This window comes from Mauremys mutica, chromosome 17 (genome assembly GCF_020497125.1).
Source record: "Mauremys mutica isolate MM-2020 ecotype Southern chromosome 17, ASM2049712v1, whole genome shotgun sequence".
NCBI classification, from domain to species: Eukaryota; Metazoa; Chordata; order Testudines; family Geoemydidae; genus Mauremys; species Mauremys mutica.
Genome location: NC_059088.1, coordinates 20769249 through 20791343, shown reverse-complemented (window position 1 = coordinate 20791343; position 22095 = coordinate 20769249). Strand labels below are relative to the sequence as shown.

At 54.3% G+C, this 22095-nt stretch overlaps 2 protein-coding genes across 3 annotated transcripts in view; both read left to right on the top strand.

Moving 5' to 3' along the window:
• Positions 1-867: 867 nt before the first annotated feature.
• Positions 868-9617, top strand: LOC123352201 (thiosulfate:glutathione sulfurtransferase-like). The gene is made up of 4 exons (XM_044992017.1): positions 868-1024; positions 6118-6240; positions 8010-8172; positions 8757-9617. The coding sequence occupies exons 1-4, from the start codon at positions 913-915 to the stop codon at positions 8809-8811; spliced, it is 453 nt and encodes a 150-aa protein (XP_044847952.1). The 5' UTR covers positions 868-912; the 3' UTR covers positions 8812-9617.
• Positions 9618-17396: 7779 nt separating this feature from the next.
• The window catches only part of LOC123351468 (junctional adhesion molecule A-like), a 38236-nt gene continuing 33537 nt past the window's right edge, over positions 17397-22095 (top strand). For both annotated transcript variants that reach the window (XM_044990855.1, XM_044990853.1), the window contains exon 1: positions 17397-17551. In XM_044990855.1, coding sequence (XP_044846790.1) covers positions 17494-17551 — 58 coding nt within the window. In that variant the 5' untranslated portion in view covers positions 17397-17493. The remainder of the gene's footprint in view (positions 17552-22095) is intronic.

Sequence of the window (22095 nt, the reverse complement as noted above, 5' to 3'; positions counted from 1 at the left end):
GAGGGATTGACACGACTTCCCCCTCCCCTGGGGGGTTGGGGGGCTGGTAGTGCTGAGCGCTCACCCTGCCCGGGTCATTCACTTTACACCCGCTGATAACGGTGCCAAGGGGCGCTGAGGGGTGGGTCTAAACTGGGGTTTTCTGAAGTGCCTAATTGGTCACCATTCATTCATATTATTGCTCCGGCAGGGCCTAGGGACTAGGGGAGAGCTGGCCCCCGCTGTGCCAGACACCACGCAGACCCCCACTGAGATCCGGGCCCCCGCTGTGCCAATCACTATATTACCAGAGGGCAGCGGACAATCCCTGCACCAAAAAGCCTACAATCTAAATAACGAACCATCCCCAGGGCAGTAAAGAGCCCGATTCAAAGGGGTTTTAGTGCCTAACTCCCTTTGGCTCTGTTGAAAATCCCAGTCACGATTTCCAGCTTGGCTCAGGGCCCGAGTCCCCGGGGGTTCGCTGGCTCAGCACATCGCGAAGCAGGGCTACATTGGCGTTATGCTCGTGTAAATGATGGTGCCAGGAGGGCAATGGTGCCCATCATTCCGCCTTGCGCGGCTGGGGGAGAACCCAGGGTGGGGGGCAGCGTGTGGGGGGGGGGAACAGCCCCTGCGGTCCCATTATTAGCCCCAGCAGGGCTCTGCTCCATGATGCTCTGTTCTCTTCCTGGTCACAGCACCCGAGAGCCTCCGGAGGGGCCCAGCCCGGCTGCCAGCCAAACCAACCGCACAATGACCACGGCCTCAGTCCCGCGGGGGCAGCAGGATCGGGTCCCCTGTGGGACCTGGGGCGAGGTTTGTCCCTGGCGCGGCGCCGAACCTGGCCAGCCAACGCTGCCGGGTGGTGGTGGCCGAGGAGTTTGTGGACGGTGCCTGCCGGGCAGCCCCGCCTGCCAGGTGCCTGGAGCAATGCCGCTGAGCCGGCCCGTGTTTCAGCTGCAGAAGCTCCTCGGACAGGCGGGCAGGTCCCTGGGGCTGGCACGAGTCAGCAGCACCGCGGCGCCGGGCAGCATGGACAGAGGTACGTGACCCCCCCACCCCCCCGGCCGCCAGAGCCCCCCCCTCCGCCCCGGAGCTGGGCCTGTGGGGCAGAGCCCTGGAGGCTGCTGCCCCATAGCGGCACGGGCAGGGACTCGCGTGTGCACGATCCTGGCTGGGATCCGGATCCCGGCCCCTTGGTTCCACCCCCACGGGGATGGGGTGGGCTGGACCGGCTGTAGCGACCTTGCACACTCCTGCCCAGCCGCTCACCCGGGGTCGGTTGTGGTATTTGCGGGGAGGGGGGCAGCCAGTGATGAGCTGCCAAAATCTTAACAACCGGTTCCCTAACCGGTCTTCGGCGGCGGGTCCTTCACTCGTTCCGGGACTTCGGTGGCACTTCGGCGGCAGGTCCTTCGGTGCCGCCAGACACCAGGAGCCGCCAGTGAAGGACCCGCCACCAAAGACTTGGAGCGCCACCCCGTGAGTACAAGCCCCACGTGTTTTTTTTAATCATCTCCTGGGGCCCCGTCAAAATCGGGCTCTGCACTTCCTAAAGCCGGCCCTGCACATGGGGGTTGCAAAATTGTATCGGGGGCCAGGAAGGGAAGGCTGTGCCTCCCAAAACAGCTTGGTCCCCCCCCCCCGAACCTGCAACCCATCAACCCCCCCTGCACCTTGTCCCCTGACCCTCCTCCTCCCAAGACCCCACCCCACCCCTAACTGCCTCCCAGGACCCCACCCTCATTGCCCTGCTCCCTGTCCTGACTGTCCCGACCACATCCACCACTACCCCGACAGACCCCTGGAACTCCCATGCCTACCCAACCCCTCCTGCTCCCCATCCCCTGACTGCCCCCCGCGTCTTATCCAACCCTCCTCCCTGCCCTGGCCCCCTTACCATACTGCTCAGGGCAGCGTGTGAGGATGCTGCACAGCCTGCTGGTAAGCCCCCTTACCTTGCCACTCCAATCCCATAAGTGTGCTCAGACCTCGCCTGCCGGATTGGGCCCCTCTAGGTGAGCTCAGGCAGAAGGAGGAGGAGGACTATGACCTCCCTCATGACTTTTGACCTGGCGGTTAGGGTACCCACCTGGGATGTGGGAGGCCCCCGGTTCAAGTCCCCTCTTCACCTGACGGGGAGAAGGGATTTAAACTTCTCCTGTGGGTGCCTGAACTGTGGGGCTCTGTCAGAAGCTAGCCCTTTGCTCGTGTTCTCTGCTCTCCCAAACACCCCCCCTCCTTGCCACTTTCCTAGACATAAACATTTTTTAAAACTCTTCTGTTAAAATGAAGCTTTGTAAACCATCAGCCTTGGTTTAGTATCCATGGGTGCAGGGCCGGCTCCAGGCACCAGCGCAGCAAGCAGGTGCCTGGGGCGGCCAATGAAGAGGGGTGGCACGTTCGGCTCTTCGGCGGCAGGTCCCTCAGTCTCAGAGGAAAGGACCTGCCGCCAAATTGCTGCCAAAGAATGGAGCGGCGCGGTGGAGCTGCCCCCGAAGTGCCGCCAGTCGCGGTCGCGGCATTTTTTTTTTCCCCTGCCGCTTGGGGCAGCAAAAACCTTGAAGCCGGCCCTGCACGGGTGCCCCCAGCACGCTTCCAGTCCCCCAAAGCCCGTCTTCTGCACTGCGAAGCCCTCTCCTGGACAGTTCAGTTATTAACGCTGCGTTGTTCCTGGACAGCCAGTATTCAGCAGTTTGCTACTTTCACCGGACTTGCCGAACAGTTCAGTTTAAACTAAGCCAAGTGGGTTGGTTGAGATTAAAAAATGAAACCAGTCTGGTTACAAAAGAAGACAGGATTGTAAGTGAATTCAAGGACAGGCGCTAAAGCCGGAGATGGCGACAAGGAAATAAAAGTGAAAATGCACATCCAAGTCTGGATAGTAGAAAGACAAGGTGGGGGAGGTGATAGCTTTTATTGGACCAACGTCTGCTGAGAGAGACGAGCTTACGCAGGGCTCTTCTTCGGGTCTGGTTTGTCCAATACCTCACCCACCTTGGCTCTCTAAAACTTACTAGATTACGTTTTGGTTCAAGGCTGGGTTAAAATGGCCTCTCTCACCCCCAGTCTTCCAGCCAGATGGTGAGTGACCCTTTCCCTGGCCAGGATCTCTCCCCCAGGCCAGAAGGTGCTGGCGCCTTTGTCTTAGTGGAAAGAGAGAGAACTGGGGTTTTCTGCCCCTTTCTTTTATAGTCCCATCCATCTTCTGATAATTACTCCTCCAAGCAAAAATTTTTTCAAACAGTAAAGGTGTCGACCTGGAGTCTGGGGGCAAAGGAGGTTCTGAGCCCTTTCTGCTCATCTCTGTTTGCTGAGATTTAAATTTGCTTCTGTCTCCTGCTCCTTCTCCCGCACACCCCGCCCCCAAGGACCCTGTTTATCACTTACATGTAAGTTGAGGTAAACACTCATCCCTCTGAGGACAGACCTGTTGCCTAGGCAGGGCTGGCTGGTTTCGAAGGTGGGCTAATAACCTTGGGAAGATTTCATGATAATGTTGCCACACTCATTTCACCATGTCATTAACCAGCGGGTTATCAGTTTTCTAATGGGGCCTCGCACGGCATTTTGTACAAAGCTTATCACAACCGTGCGTAGGGTGGGACTGCAGGGCTGCGTTTGGCGGTAGATCCCCCTGTGGCCGTGTCCAGATTAGGATGACCAGACAGCGAATGTGAAAAATTGGGACGGGTGTGGGGGGTAATAGTAGCCTATATAAGAAAAAGACCCAAAATCGGGACATCTGGTCACCCTAGTCCAGATGGGATGTTGGATCGAGTTACCTGGCTCAGTCGAACTAACTCCGTCCAACAGTCTAGTCAGGCCAAAGCAGTTGACCTGTAGCACATGCGGAACTGGTTGGGTTAAAGCTGAGGCTGTAACTCGACCTATTCAAACTGAGCCGAAGGCTTTAGACTGTGTCTACATTGGTGCTAAATGGGGTTTTCAGTTGGGTTAAACTCAATAGGAAAAAAACCACTGTTTTCTCTATCTACTCAGCGTCCGTTCTGGTATAACTCTGCTGTGAGGCGGTGCGGGAGTGGGGGTGTGATTTTTATTTGTACAGATAGTCATTCTGGCACAATCCCAGTTGTGGATGCAGTTATACTGGTGTGAGGGTGCCTCAGGCTGGGGTGACTTACTCCCTTTCCTGTACTGACGTCGTTAAGCTGGGACAACTCGTGTGTAGACTGAGCCCCTTGGCTAGACAAGGTCTGCACTACAGCCCGACCTGCTGATGTGACTGTGGAGGTGGTAAGCTGCATCCACACTGGGTGAGGTTTCACCTGGGCTGAGCTACCCCTGTGCCTTTTTTAAACCTTTCCCCCTCGTCTAGAGAGAGCCGCAGGTGCTGGAGCAATGCTGGGAGATCTCCCGGCAATAACCCTCAGTGCTGGACGAGGCCCTGTCTACAGGCCCATGGCCAGCTGTGGGGAAAATTCACCTCCACGCTCTGTATCCAGGCAGACTCTCTCTCTCTGCCCTTGGATACAGCTCACAGCAGTCAGAGGGGTTGCACCCAACTTTACGGTGTGTGAACAAGAGCAGAATTTGGTGCACCCCCCACCCCTCCGGTGACTGGCACAGCTTGAACCCTGCTCCAGCATGTCAGGAGCAAATGAATCCTGTGTCTGGAAAATCAATGGTTAAAGGAACAACCCGGCTCTGCCGTTGCCTTGTAGGGGCCAGATTTTGCCCACGAGTGACTCCTACTAAAGCCTGATTCTTGTCACAGGTCAGGGCACCTGCACCTCACTGTCCCGGCAAGGGCGCCCGCTCCGACTTCCAGCTCCCCCGGTTATCATCTCTCTAGGGTGGAGACATGAGTCTCTCTCCTTGCTGGCTGGGGTCTCTCCAGGCTGCTGCAGCTCGCTGCCTTCCCTGTGTTGTTAGTCTGCTGAAGCCGGCCTGCTGGCTTTCCCCTCAGAGACTAATAACAGTGGAATTGCTACAATTATAAGTTACCGCATGGTTCTTCAGTGCTTAATTGGTAAAGAAAGAGGTGCCGGGGTTCAAGCAATTAGATGCCAGAGCCCAAGCAATTTTTTTACTTTCAGAACTAACGCGGCAAGCCCAGCGGTGCCGGGGCTCTGAACCGCCAGGCCCAGCGGTGCCGGGGCTCTGAACCGCCAGGCCCAGCGGTGCCGGGTCTCTGAACCGCCAGGCCCAGCGGTGCCGGGGCTCTGAACCGCCAGGCCCAGCAGTGCCAGGGCTCAGCCCTGGCAAGCCCTGGCACGAATTAGGCACTGCAGTTCTTCCTACACGAGCCTATTAATTCAAGTAACAGCGTTGCAGAGAAAAAATGAAAAAAAAAACAAAAAACAATTTAAAAACCTAAACGCCTGCTAATAAGCTTCCCAGAGATCACCCCCTCCAATGTAGGCTCTGGCAGGAGCAGCCCTTCCCAGCCTCGCCCAGGGGTTTCTCTGCGGTGTCAAGTTCATCCTGCTCTTTGCTCAGAAGAGAACACTGAGAGTCATTCCTTTATCCAGTTGGGATCTTTGAAGTGCCCTTGGACAGGGAACCCGCCAGACAACACAATCTCTGCTCCATCTAAAGGGTAGATGGAGATGGGTCGTTTGCATTTCCCTCAGCCTCCAAGTATTCCCTTTGGAAATCCACTTCCCATGTATTGTCCCAAAACGTCCCCTGAAATTTCTAGTATCTTCCAGAAATTGCATTAGTCAGGGCCATCCTCCCAGAGAAGTGCTGTACAATCCCACAATAGCACACAAACACTGGCGTTGTCAATACCCTGGACTCCCAAAATACTTCAACTTCAGTCAGTTGGGTTTAACGTAATTCCAGATTTGCCCAAGAGATGGTCAGATCTGTCACAATTCTGATTTACACAAAGGCCCTTTTATACGGCCCTGGCCCTGGCGGTGTAAAGGGGTGTGAAGTGCAGGTTCTCACTGAGAGCCGTGTACAGGGCCTCGGTGCAGCTAGGAATCATCTCACACGGGGAGGAGACTGGACCATGTGACGGACTGCAAGGGCCGATCTGCAGCCTGTGGATGACCCCCCCCCCGACTCTCCGTCCCTGTGATGGGGGGAGCAGAGGGGCTGATGGGGGAGGAGGCTTGCGAGGGGAGCGGAAGAAGTGACGGCTGGTTTCTGCTTTCCACAAAGGAAACGTCATTTCCCACAAGGACATGAAAGTGCTGGTCGACAGCGGGAATGCTCGGATTATCGACGTGCGGTTGCCAGGGGAGGTGGCGAACGGCCATATCGCCAACTCGGTCAATATTCCAGGTGAGGGGTTGCTGTGGGTGCCAGCAACCAGGGCTTCGATTGCACATAGAGAAAGCGCCCCCCACTGCAGAAGGCAACATGTAGTGTCATAGACCAGGGCGTGAGCGGTCAGGCCTAGCGGTCAGAGCCAGAGTCAGGAACCAGGAGTCAGAGCCAAGGGTCAAAGCTGAGACAGGAACTGAGCAGGGCTGGAAACAAGGCGGGCACAGGAGTGATCGCAGCTGCAGGCAGAAGCATGGAGGAGTCAGCGACCTGCCGCTGAGTTGAAATGCAGATCCGTAGTCTCCTTGTAGCCAATGGAAGAGCCAATTAGGCGATTCTGCCGCAGCCCAGCTGGGCTCCTTAGCCTGCCTGAGGGCTGAGCCAGCCAGCCCCAGGTCAGCTGCAAGGACTCAGGCCCATCGTTCCTGATAGGTAGCACTAGAGCCCCAGAGAAAGTGGAGTTAGTAACTCAGCAGGGGGTGCTCTTTCCTCCCTGCTCTCCAGTGTGCCGGGGGTGCTATGCTGGGGAAGTGACATGAGACCAAAGCTGGATCATTAGAGACCCTACGTGTGCGCAAGCAGATGGGTGTGTAGAGGGCTTTCCCTTCACCCCTTCCCCTGGTTCTTGTCACACAGCCAGAAAGCAGGAGACCAGAAGTCCGACGTGCAGGCAATGCCGTGTTTGTTGGGGTTAGTTTAAAGGCAGCATGTCAGTAACTCTGACACTGCAGAGCCTTGTTTCCCAGTGTTCCGTTCTCTCCCCACTTCAGCAGGCAGAATTATCCCTGAAATGCAGGCGTGGGGCCCCACCCCTTACAGTTGAGGGTCATGTTCCATTTTGGGGGTCAGGAGTCTGGGGGTTTTGCCCCACCTCTTTGGTATCCCATGGGAGGGGTGAGGAGTGAGGTTGTGCTATGGTCAGGAACGGGTGCTGCTTTTTTTTAGCCTTTTAGTGTTTTATATCTTCCCCCCAATCCCCTCCCGACTGGTTGTTTGACCAGAGATAGAAGCTGAGGCAATGTGAACATGTGCGCTCCTATATTATACTTTCATTATACCCAGTAACACTTGAACGGTTCTTATCTGTTCCCGCTACACTAACCAACCTAGCTGGCTAGGCAGAAGCAACATGCACAGTGTCTGTCCTTTGTTTACACATATTAGTAAGAATATAAATATATCAAAAATTAAATGAGCGAACAAGACCTAAAATTGTATCTCAGGCAAAAATACAGGCCTGAATTGTGCATTATTACTAGCACTCCTAACAGGGTGTATCCTGGCTAAATTCCAGCTCAGGGAATTGTCTCTTCTTCCTTAAACTACCTTGGTGGTTTTAAATGGATGCAGGCGTCTACTTCACTTCCTGTCCTGAAGGGACGTGCAGAGTTTCCGTGTCTTGCTCATTTGCTGTGTTTCACCACAGAGGGTGCTGCATTTCAGGAGTGGGAAAAGCGGTGGCTTGTGTCCCTTTGTAAAGCACGTGGGACTTGCATGCATAAACATAAGAGCATCCTCGCTTGTATTTATGGAGCAGTGTAGCAATCGCCCACAATCATCATCATCATCATCAGGATTTAGCTCCGCAACTTCAGCATCAAGATACAGACCTTTACCACTTGTGCTAAAGGAGTAACTCCATTAGATAGTAGCAGCAGTAGGCTTTTATCCTCTACCGGACCAGCCAGTGTCACATCCCCATCTAGTGCGGATGTGACACACCTATCCCCAGGGTGATACACCACCCTGTTGATCGCGGTCATCTCTCTCTCTTTTCCCCCATCCAGTGGCAGAAGTCGAGGAAGCCCTGAAAATGGACCCTGAGACATTTAAGATGAAGTATGGCGTGGACAAGCCACGGGTGGATGACGAGAACTTGATCTTCCACTGTCAGATGGGCAGGAGAGGGGCTCAGGCCACAGAGATCGCCATAACCCTCGGCTACGCCAAGTGAGCCTGCCCCTGCCCGCTGGGCCCTTGTACCATGGGGTGCCAGACGTACCACGGGCTCTGTGGTTTTGGATGCAAGGGCTCCAGCCCTTCTGAGCTGAGCTCTCATGTATAGGGTTATTAATGGAGAAATCGTTGGGTCTGGTGGAGAAAGAGAGGCCTCAGATATCCCTCAGCACCGATCATGCTTATACTGGTGTATTCTGGAGTAAACCCACTGGAGGGGATGGTGGTACTCCAGATTCTCACCAGGGCCACAGAGACCAAGTCTTTGTTAGCTATTGAGAGAGAGGACAGAGTAATTCCTAGCTAACCCCATAGGGAATGTTCCCACAGCTACCTTGGTTCCTCAGAGACCCTTCAAATTCATCCATATGACCCTGTGCTGGGGGCAGGTTATTTCTCAAAGTACTGGGCACAGCTCCGCCTCTGATATTCTGGTCACACTTGGGTTTCTGGCCCCTGGGCAGTCACAGCTTGGCTGGGTCTGACTGTTCCACTCCAGAGGCAGCGGGTCCATCCAGCTGTGGATTGTCCCTCCCATCTCCCATTCTGAAGCCACATATCACTTCCTGTCTCTGCAGGGCCCGTAACTACGCAGGTGGCTACAAGGAATGGTCTGAGAAGGAAGTGAAGTGAAGTGGGAATGACTCTGCGAGGGCTGGTGTTTGTCCCTCCACGCCCAGCAGCTGGCTTGGCCCTGAGGACTCTTCCTTCGCTTCCTTGCTGCAACGTCGTCCCATTGCTGCTGATGCCCGGTGCTGGGATGGCAATGCTCTGGGCCCTGGTGGGCTCTTGGCTAACACACCTGTCTGAGAAGCTGCCAGTCTGCTTTCTGCCTCACCTTCCAATCCAGTGTCTCACCTGCTCCAAATGTAGTCACCCCCCCTGCCCCCGACAGCAGCTGGGGGGTTCAGGCACTTTATTGGGGATGGGGAGATATCTGCACCCCCCCATTCACTCCATCTCCCCTGGGAATCTGGGACCTTACCCGTATGCTTCCCATGGGGTAAGTCCTCCTCAGCTTAGATCTGATGGTCATTTCATTTGGGTAGATTTGATGGTCATTTTGCTATCCCATCTCGTTCTCCAGCTGAATCTGCTGCTTCCATCTGTAGCCTGTTATTTCTTTAACGTACTGGGTGCCCCTCAGCCATCTCTGCACGGGGGATTTTCTCTGCAGCCACGCCTGGAAAAAGAGAGCTCTCTAGCATTTCCTCTGATGTAGTACCCGGCTCTGATAAGGGGTGGGATGTACGTGATGGCAGCAAGGCAATAGTGGAAATTGCTCAGGGTCAGCCAGGTTTGATATTATACTAAACATGTTTAAAGTCTTTGTACGGATCTGTGTTTCTCAGCCTGTTCACTGGGAGAGCCCTTATTCACATTAAAAAAATTGCACAACCTCCCCAATGACAATAAAAAATGTCTCATTTCTGACCATGCTTAGGGCTGGTCTGCATGCAGAACTTGCATCGGCACAACTAGGTCTCTTGGGGGTGTGTGTGTGAAATATCCACCCTGCCCAGAGAGGTAGCTATGCCAACCTAACCCCCAGTGCAGTCAGAGCTAGACGGATGGAAGGGCCGAGTTACCACTTCTCGGGGAGGTGGATTATCTCCAGTGTTGAGAGAACCCTCCCAGCCCTATAGTGAGCATTTACACTGAACTGCTGCTGCTGGGTTTTAAGCACAGAACCTACCCTTAGCATATAGAATTGATGTGTGGGAGGTTGGAGAATACTTGATCTTGAAGGGTCAGGGTGTGTGGGGATGCGGGGAGCGAGACTTTTCTTTGGTTTAGACTGTAATAACATTTTCAATGCCTCACAACCCCACTGCTGGCCTTTCCTGACCTCCTGGGACAGTCATGACCCACCCATTGAAAAACCCTCATCTAGAGCATGACAAGCATCTCCTGGAGCTGTTCTGAATAATCCACGTGTGTTGTCACATCCTGGCAAACATGTCTCCCCGTGGCCGGCAGGAAGTGGAATGCAACCAACATGAGGCACCTTGCAGCTGATCCCAGCACCTCGGAGGCTCTGCTCCAGAGAGCCGTGGGCAACTCCAGAACACATGGAAGTTGGTTCTTTTTAAGCTATGATCTAAGCTCTTGTCTACACAAGAAAACTGCACTGGTTTAACGGCGTTGTCTGAAACTGAGCCAGTTACATCGCTGTCTCTGTGGATACTTATATTTCAGTTTAAGAGCAACTGATTTAGCTTAAGTCAGATTTAAGTTAAGTGCAAAAAGGCACTTAAACAGAACTAAGGCCTAGTCTACACAGTAAAGTTATAGTGGCAGGGGTGTGACACCTCCTCCCCCAGTGACATAGTGACGTTGACAAAAACCCTGGTGTAAATGCAGCTGCATCCTGCAGGTAGGTGGCCTTTATAGACCTTAGTCTGCTCTACACTCGAAAGGTTGATGTAAGCCACCGTGCACCAACCTCACTGTGTGTGTCTAGGCTCAAATTGTCTCCTGCTTACATGAAGTGCCCCATTAAGGCAATACTGGAAAACCACCTCCCCTACTGGCATTGCAGCCTGGGCGACCTCCAGCAGTCAACACAGTAGGAGAGCTGACCCTTCCAGTCCTCCAGCAGCTGTCCCACAATGCCCAACAGTGGCTGCTCTGGTCACAATTGTGAACTCCGTTACCCAGCCCACAGAGACTGGGAACAACTTCCCCTCCCCCACCTTTAAACACCCCCCCACCCCATATTTTTGAAATGCCTTTTCCTGATTGCCCAGCTGGGCGGGCACACCTAGCAGCTCGCCCTTGGTGTGTGCAATTGCCCAGCCGAGCACGCTGGCTACATGCTCCAAACACATTCTGGGCTAGAGCAGACTGGAGCTGTTGGAGCTCCTGGGCCTGTGGGGAGAAGCGGCTGTGGATCTCTATGAAGATTGCCGGGGGGATGCAGCCAGAGGGTACAACGGGGATCGGTAGCAGTGCCGGATGGAAGGGAAGAACCGCAGTGGGTAGACCCTGCGTCCAGGGAGCCCAACAATCGACCTGGTGCTGAGCCGCAGTCCTGCAGCTCTTACAGTGAGCTGCCTGCTCTATATGCAACCACCATAAATACCTCGGGGGAGCCCGAGACAGACCCCTGCTGTGGGAGGAGGAGGGGGAGACCCAGCGGCCGGGCACCTTTGCGTGAGCCAGCACCTGTTTGAGACGCTGCCACAGTCTAGCCAGTCCCACCAGGCAAGCATGGACGAGCCTGCTGAAGGGGAAGGACCTTGCGTAGTGCGTGCATGCATTTTCCCTGGCAATGTTTCCACACGCAGGTATCAACTTTTCATCATTTTACGTCTAGGAGAAGAGGAAGAGGTACAAGACCCAGAGAGAGCTGGCATCAGCCTTTCCTTCTGCTGGGTTAGGGGAGGCAGGGGAGAGGTTGTTTATGTACACGGGGATGTCTCATGTAGCCTCCTGAGAGATCTCGATGAAACTTTCACGGAGGTGTTGAGATGAGTTCCTGTCTGCATCCTGTAAAACTTGCCCATACCGGTATTGCCCTGGCCTCTCCTTTTGTCATTCAGTGTTGAACGCATTCTAAAACAATATGCATTTCCTCACCTTTTGGGGGCGAAGCCAGACTTTAAGGCACCTGCTCCCCTACTTGGTGTAAACTTTGCTTGTGCCAATCAGAAACGAACACAAACAGGTTTTGGGCCCCGTCCCCTATGACACTTCTATGATGTCATAGTTGGTACTTTATAGGCCTGCCTGCCATGTGCAGGCAGGGAGAGGAGAAAGAAAAACGAATCCTGTGTATCCGGTGTACACCCGTAACCGAGCCTGATCACCTCGAAGCCTCTCTCTCAGCTCACGTGTTTCAAACAGAGTTTCTACGTTTGCCGGTCGTTATGCGTTGGTTTGTATTTGTAAGTATCAGTTATTACTAAATGCTGCATCTTTGTTTATAAATATTGTTAGTAGATATTTTAGTCATTGTGTGTTTTAAGTTTCATTAACCCTATTAGCTAATCATACGCTGCTCCCTTACCCCTTGTAATTATCCCCAATAAAACTTTAAATTGATTAATTTTAGTTGTGTGTGTGTGTCTGCAGTTTGCATCATGACCCATACTCTCCTTGCATCCCTTACCAATATAGTCTATTGCCACGTGCAGCCTGGTAAATAACAGGCCTGCATTTTCTTTCGCCCCAGCGTGTACGTGGCAATCCACAGGAGGTACTTTGTGATCCTCTCCCACAGGTTTCTAGGGTAGCAGCCTTATTTCATCCTCTGCAGTAGAACACTTTCCCATGCCACTCGGCCATGAATTCAGCTGGCACCATTGCAGTAACAGGCTAGTGACACACAAACCCTGGCAGTTTTGGGACACCAGCAACAACTGTGCTCTGCACCTTTGTTACCCTTGTGAGCGAGCTGGCAGCTAAAATTACCACTGCCTGTGGAAAACTGTGCCAGGATTCAGCGCAGAAATAGGGACCAAAATGTTATTGTTTCATACAGCCAAAAATCTTACTGCCCTCTTCCTTTTCCCTGCAGCCTGGCCCCTGGCAGGCTGCACTCGCCATGGCAGGGACTGGAGCGAGGCACTCCAAAGCTAATCATCACAATCATTACAGTCAGCGTCATGTCTTATTACAACATTTTATGGGAATAAGGGAGGGGAGTTTTGAAACTTGCCCTTTCTGCTGTGATTGCAACAACCGTAGTGGAAAGAGAGCCTGAAGCACGGGCCTGGCGCAAGACCTGAGGCCTGAACCAAAATCAGCAAAAGTTACGCTATGAGCAACCCTGTCAAAAGCAGACGCTTGCCTGCAGATCAGCATCCAGTGCATGAATTCAGCACTGGTTTTGCTACTATTGCTAAATCACACTGAATATGTAACCAGCTGCCAGCACAAGAACAACCCCGCCTGGCACATGATAAGCTGGTTTGACAGAAGGGATGAAGAGGGATGTTTTGTCTGAAAGCTCAGGAGTAAAGTACAGACAGGTGGTGAGTAGGGATGTTTTGTTTGAAACCTCAGGAGAAAGGTAAAAGGGGAGGTAACAAACACGTCATGAAACACCTAAGTTGTTTGTCCCAGATTGTTGGTCTCAGTCTGTAAATGCTGAGATGCCTCGCTTTAACCCTTCGTGTGGCCTGGGGGCAGTGGAAAGTCCCGCCACTGACCAAGCCAGTCCTTTGTCACAAGAATACATGTATTAGTGTCCCTGTAGAGGCTCTGGGGTGCTAGTACCGTGCTTTCTCGGCAATATACCTGAAGGAACAAAATGGACACCGTGTAGAATCAAGCACGTGGGTTTATTACGCACAGCGCTGGTGGAGTGTCACTTTGCTTATTAGGCTCAGAGACACTCCCAAGCTATTGATTACAATTGATTATATGGAATATACATGGGCGGAGGGAAGTGACGGGGTGGGCGGTCCCGAGCCCCTGGATAGGCCTAGCAGCAAGACAAGATAAGCACAGTAAGCCAATAGTCTAAAGCAGGGGTCGGCAACCTTTCAGAAGTGGTGTGCCGAGTTGTCCTTTATTCACTCAGATTTAAGGTTTTGTGTGCCAGTAATATATTTTAACATTTTTAGAAGGTCTCTATCAGTCTATAATATATAACTAAACTATTGTTGTCTGTAAAGTAAATAAGGCTTTTAAAATGTTTAAGAAGCTTCATTTAAAATTAAATTAAAATGCAGAGCCCCCTGGACCGGTGACCAGGACCCGGGCAGTGTGAGTGTCACTGAAAATCAGCTCATGTGCCGCCTTCGGCACGCGTGCCATAGGTTGCCTACCCCGGTCTAAAGATTACATAATGTCTCCGCCCATGGGTTCAGGTTAACATGTAACATACTAGCAGCAAAGGGTCCCGTGTCACCTTATAGACTAACAGACATATTGGAGCATGAGCTTTCGTGGACGTCTGTTAGTCTATAAGGTGCCACAGGACTCTTTGCTGCTTTTACAGATCCAGACTAACATGGCCAGGGGCGCCAACTTATATGGGCTTGAGGGGCTTAAGCCCCAGGAATATTCAAGGCTGAGGGCTCTGCTCCACCAATATTTGGAGCTGGCTTTCTCCCCTGCCCCACCTCAGAGCTTCCCTGCCTGAAAGAAAACAGCCAGTGACTCTCTCCTTTGTTTGTGCTGCTTCTGCCTAAGGCTATAGAGATCAGCAGCCGGCAGCCTCTTGGAGCACCGGGGGAGGGGAAGAGGGAGAGAGGAGAAGGAAGGAGGCACACAGGTGCTTGGGAGCTCTCTCCCCTGCCCCCCTGGGGCAGCAGCAGGGGTGGGGAGGCCACACATGATGGCAACCCCCCCCCCCGCCCCGTTGTGATGAACTGGGAATGTTCTTAATGTTTTCTCTGAATACTGTGTTGGTGCCTCAGTGTCCCCTACGCAGTTCTTTGCTGCAGAGCAAAAGGCCAGTGCACCTAAATGCCTGGCACTCTGTATCCTAGCAACTGATGGCCTGGGCCCCGCCTCTGAAAAGGTGCCAGCTGAAGGTGATGGAGACAAAGAGGTCAGGTGACCTCCTGGCCCGGAAAGGGGCTGAGCAGAGGAGGGGGTGGTTAATCTGGAGCTGGCTGGGGATGAGGAGTGAAGTGCAGGGGGGGAGTCCTGCCTCACTGCCCCCCAGGATGGACCCGGCTGAGGGGTCTGGTTCGCTGTACCTACAAGCTCTGTTTTAGACCCCATTCCTGTCATCGAATAAACCTCTGTTTTACTGGCTGGCTGAGAGTTACGTCTGACTGTGAAGTGGGGGTGCAGGACCCTCTGGCTTCCCCAGGACCCCACTGGGGCGGGCTCGCTGTGGGAAGCGCACGGAGGGGCAGAGGATGCTGAATGCTCCAAGGAGAGACCCAGGAGGTGAAGCCGTATGAGCTTCTTGCCCTGGAGACAGTCTGCTCCGAGGCAGAGGAGGCTCCCCAAGGTCCTGCCTGGCTTTGTGGGGAGCAGTTCCAGAGCATTGCCTAGGGACTCCGTGACACCCGGTACCCACCATAGGGGAGGTGAGTGGGCTTTCTGGACCTGAGAGAGTCCCTAGGAACATGTGCAGTGACTGTGGTGCAGAGTGAGTGTGCTGCAGGGAGGGGGGAGAGGAAGGGGGAGAGAAGGGGTCCCTCCCCTGGAGCTAGCTGCTGCTGGTAACAGGGTGGGGGGGGAGTCCTCTCTAGCCCTGGGGCAGTCTGTCTGCATCCCAAGTTCCTTATCCCCAGCCCTGTGCCCCCAGCACCCCAACCCTGAGCACCCACCTGCACTGTGAACCCCTCATCCCCAGCCCCACCCCAGAGCTCTCACCTGAGGGGAAAAACGTGCAACTTAAATTTGGTGGTCAGTTTGGAGTATCATTGTGTTTAGCACAATACTTGATTATTTTACACCCCTTTAAAGTATATAACTAGTCGTATACAGGTGTTACAAAGTGGGAATGTTCTTCTCTGAATACTGTGTGGGTGCCTCAGTTTCCCCAATGCATTTCTCAAGGATCTAGAAGGTGGGATAAGAGGGTGTGATTGTTGTAGAGCCCTAGAGGGCCAGTGTGATGCCGTCTGCACAGAGAATGGCTGCAACCCTGTCTCCAGGCAACTGATGGCCTGGGCCACTCTCCTGCAAGCTGCCAACTGAAGGTGTTGGAGAGCAAAGGGATCAGGTGGCCTCCTAATTCCTGGAAAAGAGACAAAGGCCAGAGGAGGGAGTGTCAGCGCCTGTGCAGACTTCCGGGAAGCTCATGGTGTGGAAGGGGATGCTGGGATGCTTTGGAACTACTCCATACAAAGCCAGTCAGGACTCTGGGGGAGCCTCCTCTCTCTGAGCATACTGTCTCCAGGGCAAGAAGCTTACACCTTCCAGCTCCAGCCTGGGACCTTGGAGCATTCAGCATGCCCTTCCACACCATGCACTTTCCGCAGCGAGTGTGCCCATGCAGGTCCTGGGGCAACCAGAGGTCCCTGCACCCCAACTCTGCAGTAAACCTGACTCTCTCAGCCAGCTGGTAAAACAGAAGGTTTATTAGACGACAGGATCACAGTCTAAAACAGGAGCTTGTAGGTACAGAAAACAGGACCCCTCAGTCAGGTCCATTTTGGGGGGTGGGGAGCCCAGAACCAAGTTCTGGGCCTCTCCCGATTTCCCCAGCCAGCTCCAAACTGAGACTCCCTCATCTGGCCTTTGTGTGTCTTCCGGACAAGGAGGCCACCTAATCTCTTTATCCCCAACACCGTCAGTTGGCACCTTGCAGGGGAAACTGAGGCACCCACACAGTATTCAGAGAAAACATTAAGAACATTCCCACTTTATCACAACAGGTGCAACAAAATTTAATACCGTATATTGAAGCAGGCAAGTGCTGCTTCTGACTTTCCACTTTTAATTGACCCTTGTAAACTTGTGGTGCCGACGCACTGTAGCTTCATTTTATATTGGCTTACAGGGTGAGAGCGCGGGGGGGGGGGGGGGAACCACCATTTTGGGCCCCACCAAAAATTATACGAACCTGCCGCCTATGCCCCTGTCCCGATTTTTCACACTTGCTGTCTGGTCACCCTCGCAGGGGGTACCATGGGGTGGGGAGTGAGCTGGGCCAGTGCTGGGCCACAGGGGTGGGGGAGGAGGGCTGGCTTGGGTGATGCAGGAGGGAGATGACCTGGCCAGACGGGCTCCTGGCCCCAGGGGAGGTGTGTGTGTGTGGGGGGGGGGGGTCAGCCTGGGTGCAGGGGCTGGGGGGGGTCAGGGGGGAACCTTGGGCCACAGGGAGGTGCAGGGAGGGGGGTGAGCTGGGCCGTGGGGAGGAGGCTGGGTGCAGGGCACGGGTGGGGGGTGAGCTGGGCCGGGGGCAGGGACGGGGCAGGTTTCTCCCAGCAGCCTCTCTGATTCGGGGGGGCTCAGTCCCTGGGTGCAGCCCCGCCCCCATCAGGGCCGAGCAGAGGTCGCGTTCTTTGGGACAGTCGAGGAGACTGTGGCCTCCGTCACCATGGCAACCTGAGAGTCCTCGCGGGGGGAGGGGAGGGCCTTGGGGCGGGGAGTAAGTTCACGGGGGCGAGGTTAAGGGCGGAGCTGTAGGTGTGATAGCCAGTCAGGGCACAGGGTTGACTATATTATCGGCGGCCGACACCGTACCGGAATCCAATCAGCACTTGTGGGCGGGGTGCACGGGGCGGTGGGCGTGGGCCGGGATCCAATGGGGGCATAGAGGGCGGGGCCTCACCTGGTGAAAGGGCGGGGCCTCACCTACGTGCGGTTGAGCAGGGCCGGGTAGGGCTCAGTCATTCACTCAGTCGGTGGCGGCGGGTGTCGCCTCTCGGAGCTCCGTGGGCAGCTGGGTGCGCGGCGATGGCTGGGCCCGGGGCGTGGGGCCGGATCCACTTACTGCTCCTCAGCGTCAGCGCCTGTGAGTGCCGCGCCGGGGCGGGGAGTGGGGGCAACAGTAGGAGGGGGCTGGGCGGTAAGAGACCGAGGAGGGAGGGGACGTGAGGCGGCGGGCGGGATAGAAGAGGAGGGGGTAGGGGCAGTGAGGCGGGCGGGGAGGCTAGAGGAGGGGGTAGGGGCAGTGGGGCGGGCGGGGGGAGGCAACAGGAGGGGGTAGGGGCAGTGGGGCGGGCGGGGGGGAGGCTAGAGGAGGGGGTAGGGGCAGTGGGGGGGGCGGGCGGGGGGGGAGGCTAGAGGAGGGGGTAGGGGCAGTGGGGCGGGCGGGGGGGGGGAGACGTGTGGGGGTAGGGGCAGTGGGGCGGGGGGGGGGGAGGCTAGAGGAGGGGGTAGGGGCAGTGGGGCGGGCGGGCGGGGAGGCTAGAGGAGGGGGTAGGGGCAGTGGGGCGGGCGGGGTGGCTGGAGGAGGGGGTAGGGGCAGTGGGGCGGGCGGGCAGGCAGGACGAGGGGGAAGGGGCAGTGAGTCGGGCGGGCGGGGAGGCTAGAGGAGGGGGTAGGGGCAGTGCGGCGGGCGGGCGGGGAGGCTAGAGGAGGGGGTAGGGGCCGTGGGGCGGGCGGGCGGGGAGGCTAGAGGAGGGGGTAGGGGCAGTGGGGCGGGCGGGCGGGGAGGCTAGAGGAGGGGGTAGGGGCAGTGGGGCGGGCGGGCGGGGAGGCTAGAGGAGGGGGTAGGGGCAGTGGGGCGGGCGGGGGGGAGGCTAGAGGAGGGGGCAGGGGCAGTGGGGCGGGCGGGCGCGGGGGGAGGCTAGAGGAGGGGGTAGGGGCAGTGGGGGGGGCTAGAGGAGGGGGCAGGGGCAGTGGGGGAGGCTAGAGGAGGGGGCAGGGGCAGTGGGGCGGGCGGGGGGGAGGCTAGAGGAGGGGGCAGGGGCAGTGGGGCGGGCGGGGGGGAGGCTAGAGGTGGGGTTAGGGGCAGTGGGGCGGGCGGGGGGGAGGCTAGAGGAGGGGCTAGGGGCAGTGGGGCGGGCGGGGGGGAGGCGAGAGGAGGGGCTAGGGGCATTGGGGAGTGCCGGGGGGAGGCTAGAGGAGGGGGAAGGGGCAGTGGGGCGGGCGGGCGCGGGGGGAGGCTAGAGGAGGGGGTAGGGGCAGTGGGGGGGGGCTAGAGGAGGGGGTAGGGGCAGTGGGGCAGGCGGGGGGGGAGGCTAGAGTAGGGGCAGTGAGGTGGGTGGGTGGGCGGGCGGGGGGGGGGTGGGTAGAGGAGGGGGTAGGGGCAGTGAGGTGGGCGGGCGGGGGGGGAGGGTGGGTAGAGGAGGGGGTAGGGGCAGTGAGGCGGGCGGGCGTGGGGGGAGGGTAGAGGAGGGGGTAGGGGCAGTGAGGGGGCGGGGAGGGTAGAGGAGGGGGTAGGGGGCAGTGAGGCGGGCGGGGGGAAGGTACAGGAAGGGGGGGCAGTGAGGCTGGGGCAGGAGGTAGTTCAGGAGCTTCACTTTTCACCCCGCTGGGGGTGTCTGCATGGCCTGATCCTGGTGGTGGTGATACATGGGGCTCGCTGTCTGTGGGTGTCTCTCTCTGAGGTGTTGGGACCCCAGTACCCTGGGGCTGCCCTGCACTTGGCCTTAATTCTCCAATGCTGCTGGAGCTGGATGCCTGGCCAGCAGCCTCTGCTCTACCTTCAGAGCTGAGTGGCCGGAGAAGGGCAGCTGCGGGGGGTGGGCTGGGGTGGGGGAGAGGGTTAAGGCAAATTCTGGGGTGGCTATAGGCCCTGCAAGACACCTCCCCCCCTTCCTCTTCCTTCCCCCGAAGTGCTGCTCCTGGTCTAGGATGGAATTGGCAGAGAGGAATTCCAGCCAGGGATTGTAGATCATGTATTCAATGAGATTAGAGATAAAAGGGGGAGGGGTGGGCATTTTTAAGATGGGAGAGATGTTTGTATTGAGAGGAAAGAGCTGGAGAAGAGTAAGGGAGGGAATGAGAGTGGGTGTGAGGCATGTGGGATGGAGTCAGTGTGGCAAGTGGAGTGGCTGGAGAAGGAAAGAAGAAACTTCTGTCTGTGATCAGGGAGAAGGAGGAGAGAGTTGTGAGGTGGAGGGGTAGGTAAAGAAAGGGCAAGCAGATGGGAGAGGGATGCAGGAGGAGAGGAATCTTTGGGGATTGAGTCAAAGGATAGGGCTACACTGCTGGGGGGGAAAGTGTATTCTTAATTCAGGTTCACTAATTTGGGTTTAAATAATAATGAAGACATGGTAACCTGTCTTTTAGCTTGGGTTAGCAGTGCAAGCTCATCTTGCCATATAGACTTTAACTCCAAATGCTAACACATGCTGTGTAGCTGTGTTTTCAGTGCTATTTTATCCTGAGTTAGTTAACCGGAGTTAAGAATACACCTCTAGTTTGCAGTGTAGACATACCCAAAAGTGGTGAAAAGGCAGCTGGGATTGGAGGCATGGGATTCATTTAAGATGGAGTAGCAGTGTGGTTCATGTAGGAAGATGGTAGAAAAGGAGAGAATGAATTTGCAGGGCATGCAGTTAGCCTGGTCATAGCGGTTTTGCCAGGAAGATGCCACAATGCAAGAACAGGAGTGGAGGAAGCAGATGTTGAGGGTGAGCATGGGTGGGGCAGTGGGCTGGGAGAACCTTCAGATGGAAGGGGTGAAAAATGTCAAGGATGGATAAGTGAAGAATGGAGGGAATCAACAACCATTCCAGAGAAGAGGGATGAGAAGTCACCAAGTTAATGAACTGGAAGTCATGGAAAACAATCATTTCCTTTCAATAGCTCTGGTTGATGTCAAAATCCGGTTAATTCTCTAGTGAATCAGTGAGTTTGTTCAGCAAAAGCTCTAATCTCTCTCATGTAAAAAAACAAGCAAAAATACAAACCCATTATTAAAACACACATCAATTCAGGCCTTTTTTTGTGCATTGTTTCTTCTTTACAATCAAACATTTTCCCCTTTTGCTGGTCACTTAAAAACATTAAACCCTGCCCGTTTTCATTGAATTTCTAAAAATCAATGGAAATTTGTGATTTTTAGTTTCTAAAACTTCTTTTTTAAAGAAAAACAAACCATTTGTGCTTGTTTAATTTCTGGATCAAAGCTGACCTGCCAGCATCCTTTTTAAGGTAGCCTCTGTCAAAGTTAGACTCAGGACTCACAAAAAGAACAGGAGTACTTGTGGCACCTTAAAGACTAACAAATTTATTTGTTAGTCTTTAAGGTGCCACAAGTACTCCTGTTCTTTTTGCGGATACAGACTAACACGGCTGCTACTCTGAAACCTGTCATCAGGACTCAGTTTGTCAAGACCACTCTGTTTTATTAGCACAGCGCTCTGCTAATACATTCAGATAATGTGAGCACCATGCAAGACACAAACTGTCTTATTTATACAGATAAAAGGGCGAGAACTTAACAAGGTAACTAACAAAGGAAGCAGAATCTGATAAGTTTACCTGGGCTACACATGCATATCTTATTTCCTTACTAACTATTACCCATCTTCTGTTAATGTTTCACCATTAGCTTAAGTGGACTCATTGTTTATGCCTAATGTTTCTTTTCCTGACACCTGTATTTCAACATTCCTTATTTCTGCTTAAAGGTACCAACATTTCTGTAATCCATTCTTATTTTTACAATATAATTCATTCTACTTTCACACCTCTTTCCATTTAAAAATAACCTTGCTCTTCAGTCTTATATAATGCATGTTACATGTATATAAATTTGACTTTGAATGCATGTGCAGCTCCTGCAATCAGGGTTTGGCTTTTGCCCCTGCTTTTTTACTTCCAGGTGGTATTCTTGATGAAGTCAGACAAATTGACCACTTCTGTGTTCCAAAATCTCCCAGTTCCATTTAACAATCCATTTTGATTAAATCATGGGGGTTTGCTATCTCCTTTGCTCACGATGCTGGTTTAATGACATTCTTATGATGTATGAGCACTGGCTCCTCCTCTGCATTAATTACATGCTAGTGATAATGGGTTATTAATAAACCTGTGTGTCTGCTTTTCCCATCGAGCTTTCTCCCATGTTTGCCCTTTACTTGTGAGAAGAAATCCTCATCAGAATTTGGAAAGACATCACCTTATTTCTTTTAAATCCATCCTTAGTCTTAGGCCTTGGCTACACTTGAGTTACAGCGCTGGTGGTGGCTTTACAGCGCTGTAACTCACTCCCCGTCCACATTGCAAGGCACATACAGCGCTGTATCTCTCTGGCTACAGTGCTGCTTGTACTCCACCTCCCCGAGAGGAATAGAGTATAGCGCTGCTGCTGCAGTGCTGGGGTGCCAGTGTAAACAGGGAATAATCTTACTATGTTACTGACCTCTGGAACCTTCCCATAATCCTTTTAAGTAAAGAGAACTTCTTTTTTATGATGCCTCTGGTTGTTTTGTTGTGAACTCTGGGACCTGCTTATCAAAAAAACAAACACAGCTCCTGTTTGCTGTGAACAAGCAGAGGCAGGGAGCTCCCTTTGGAATGCCAACAGCTAGTGTTTTGCAGCCACTTGAATGCTGGGATAGCTGCCCATAATGCACCGCTCCCAATGCCGCTGCAAATGTG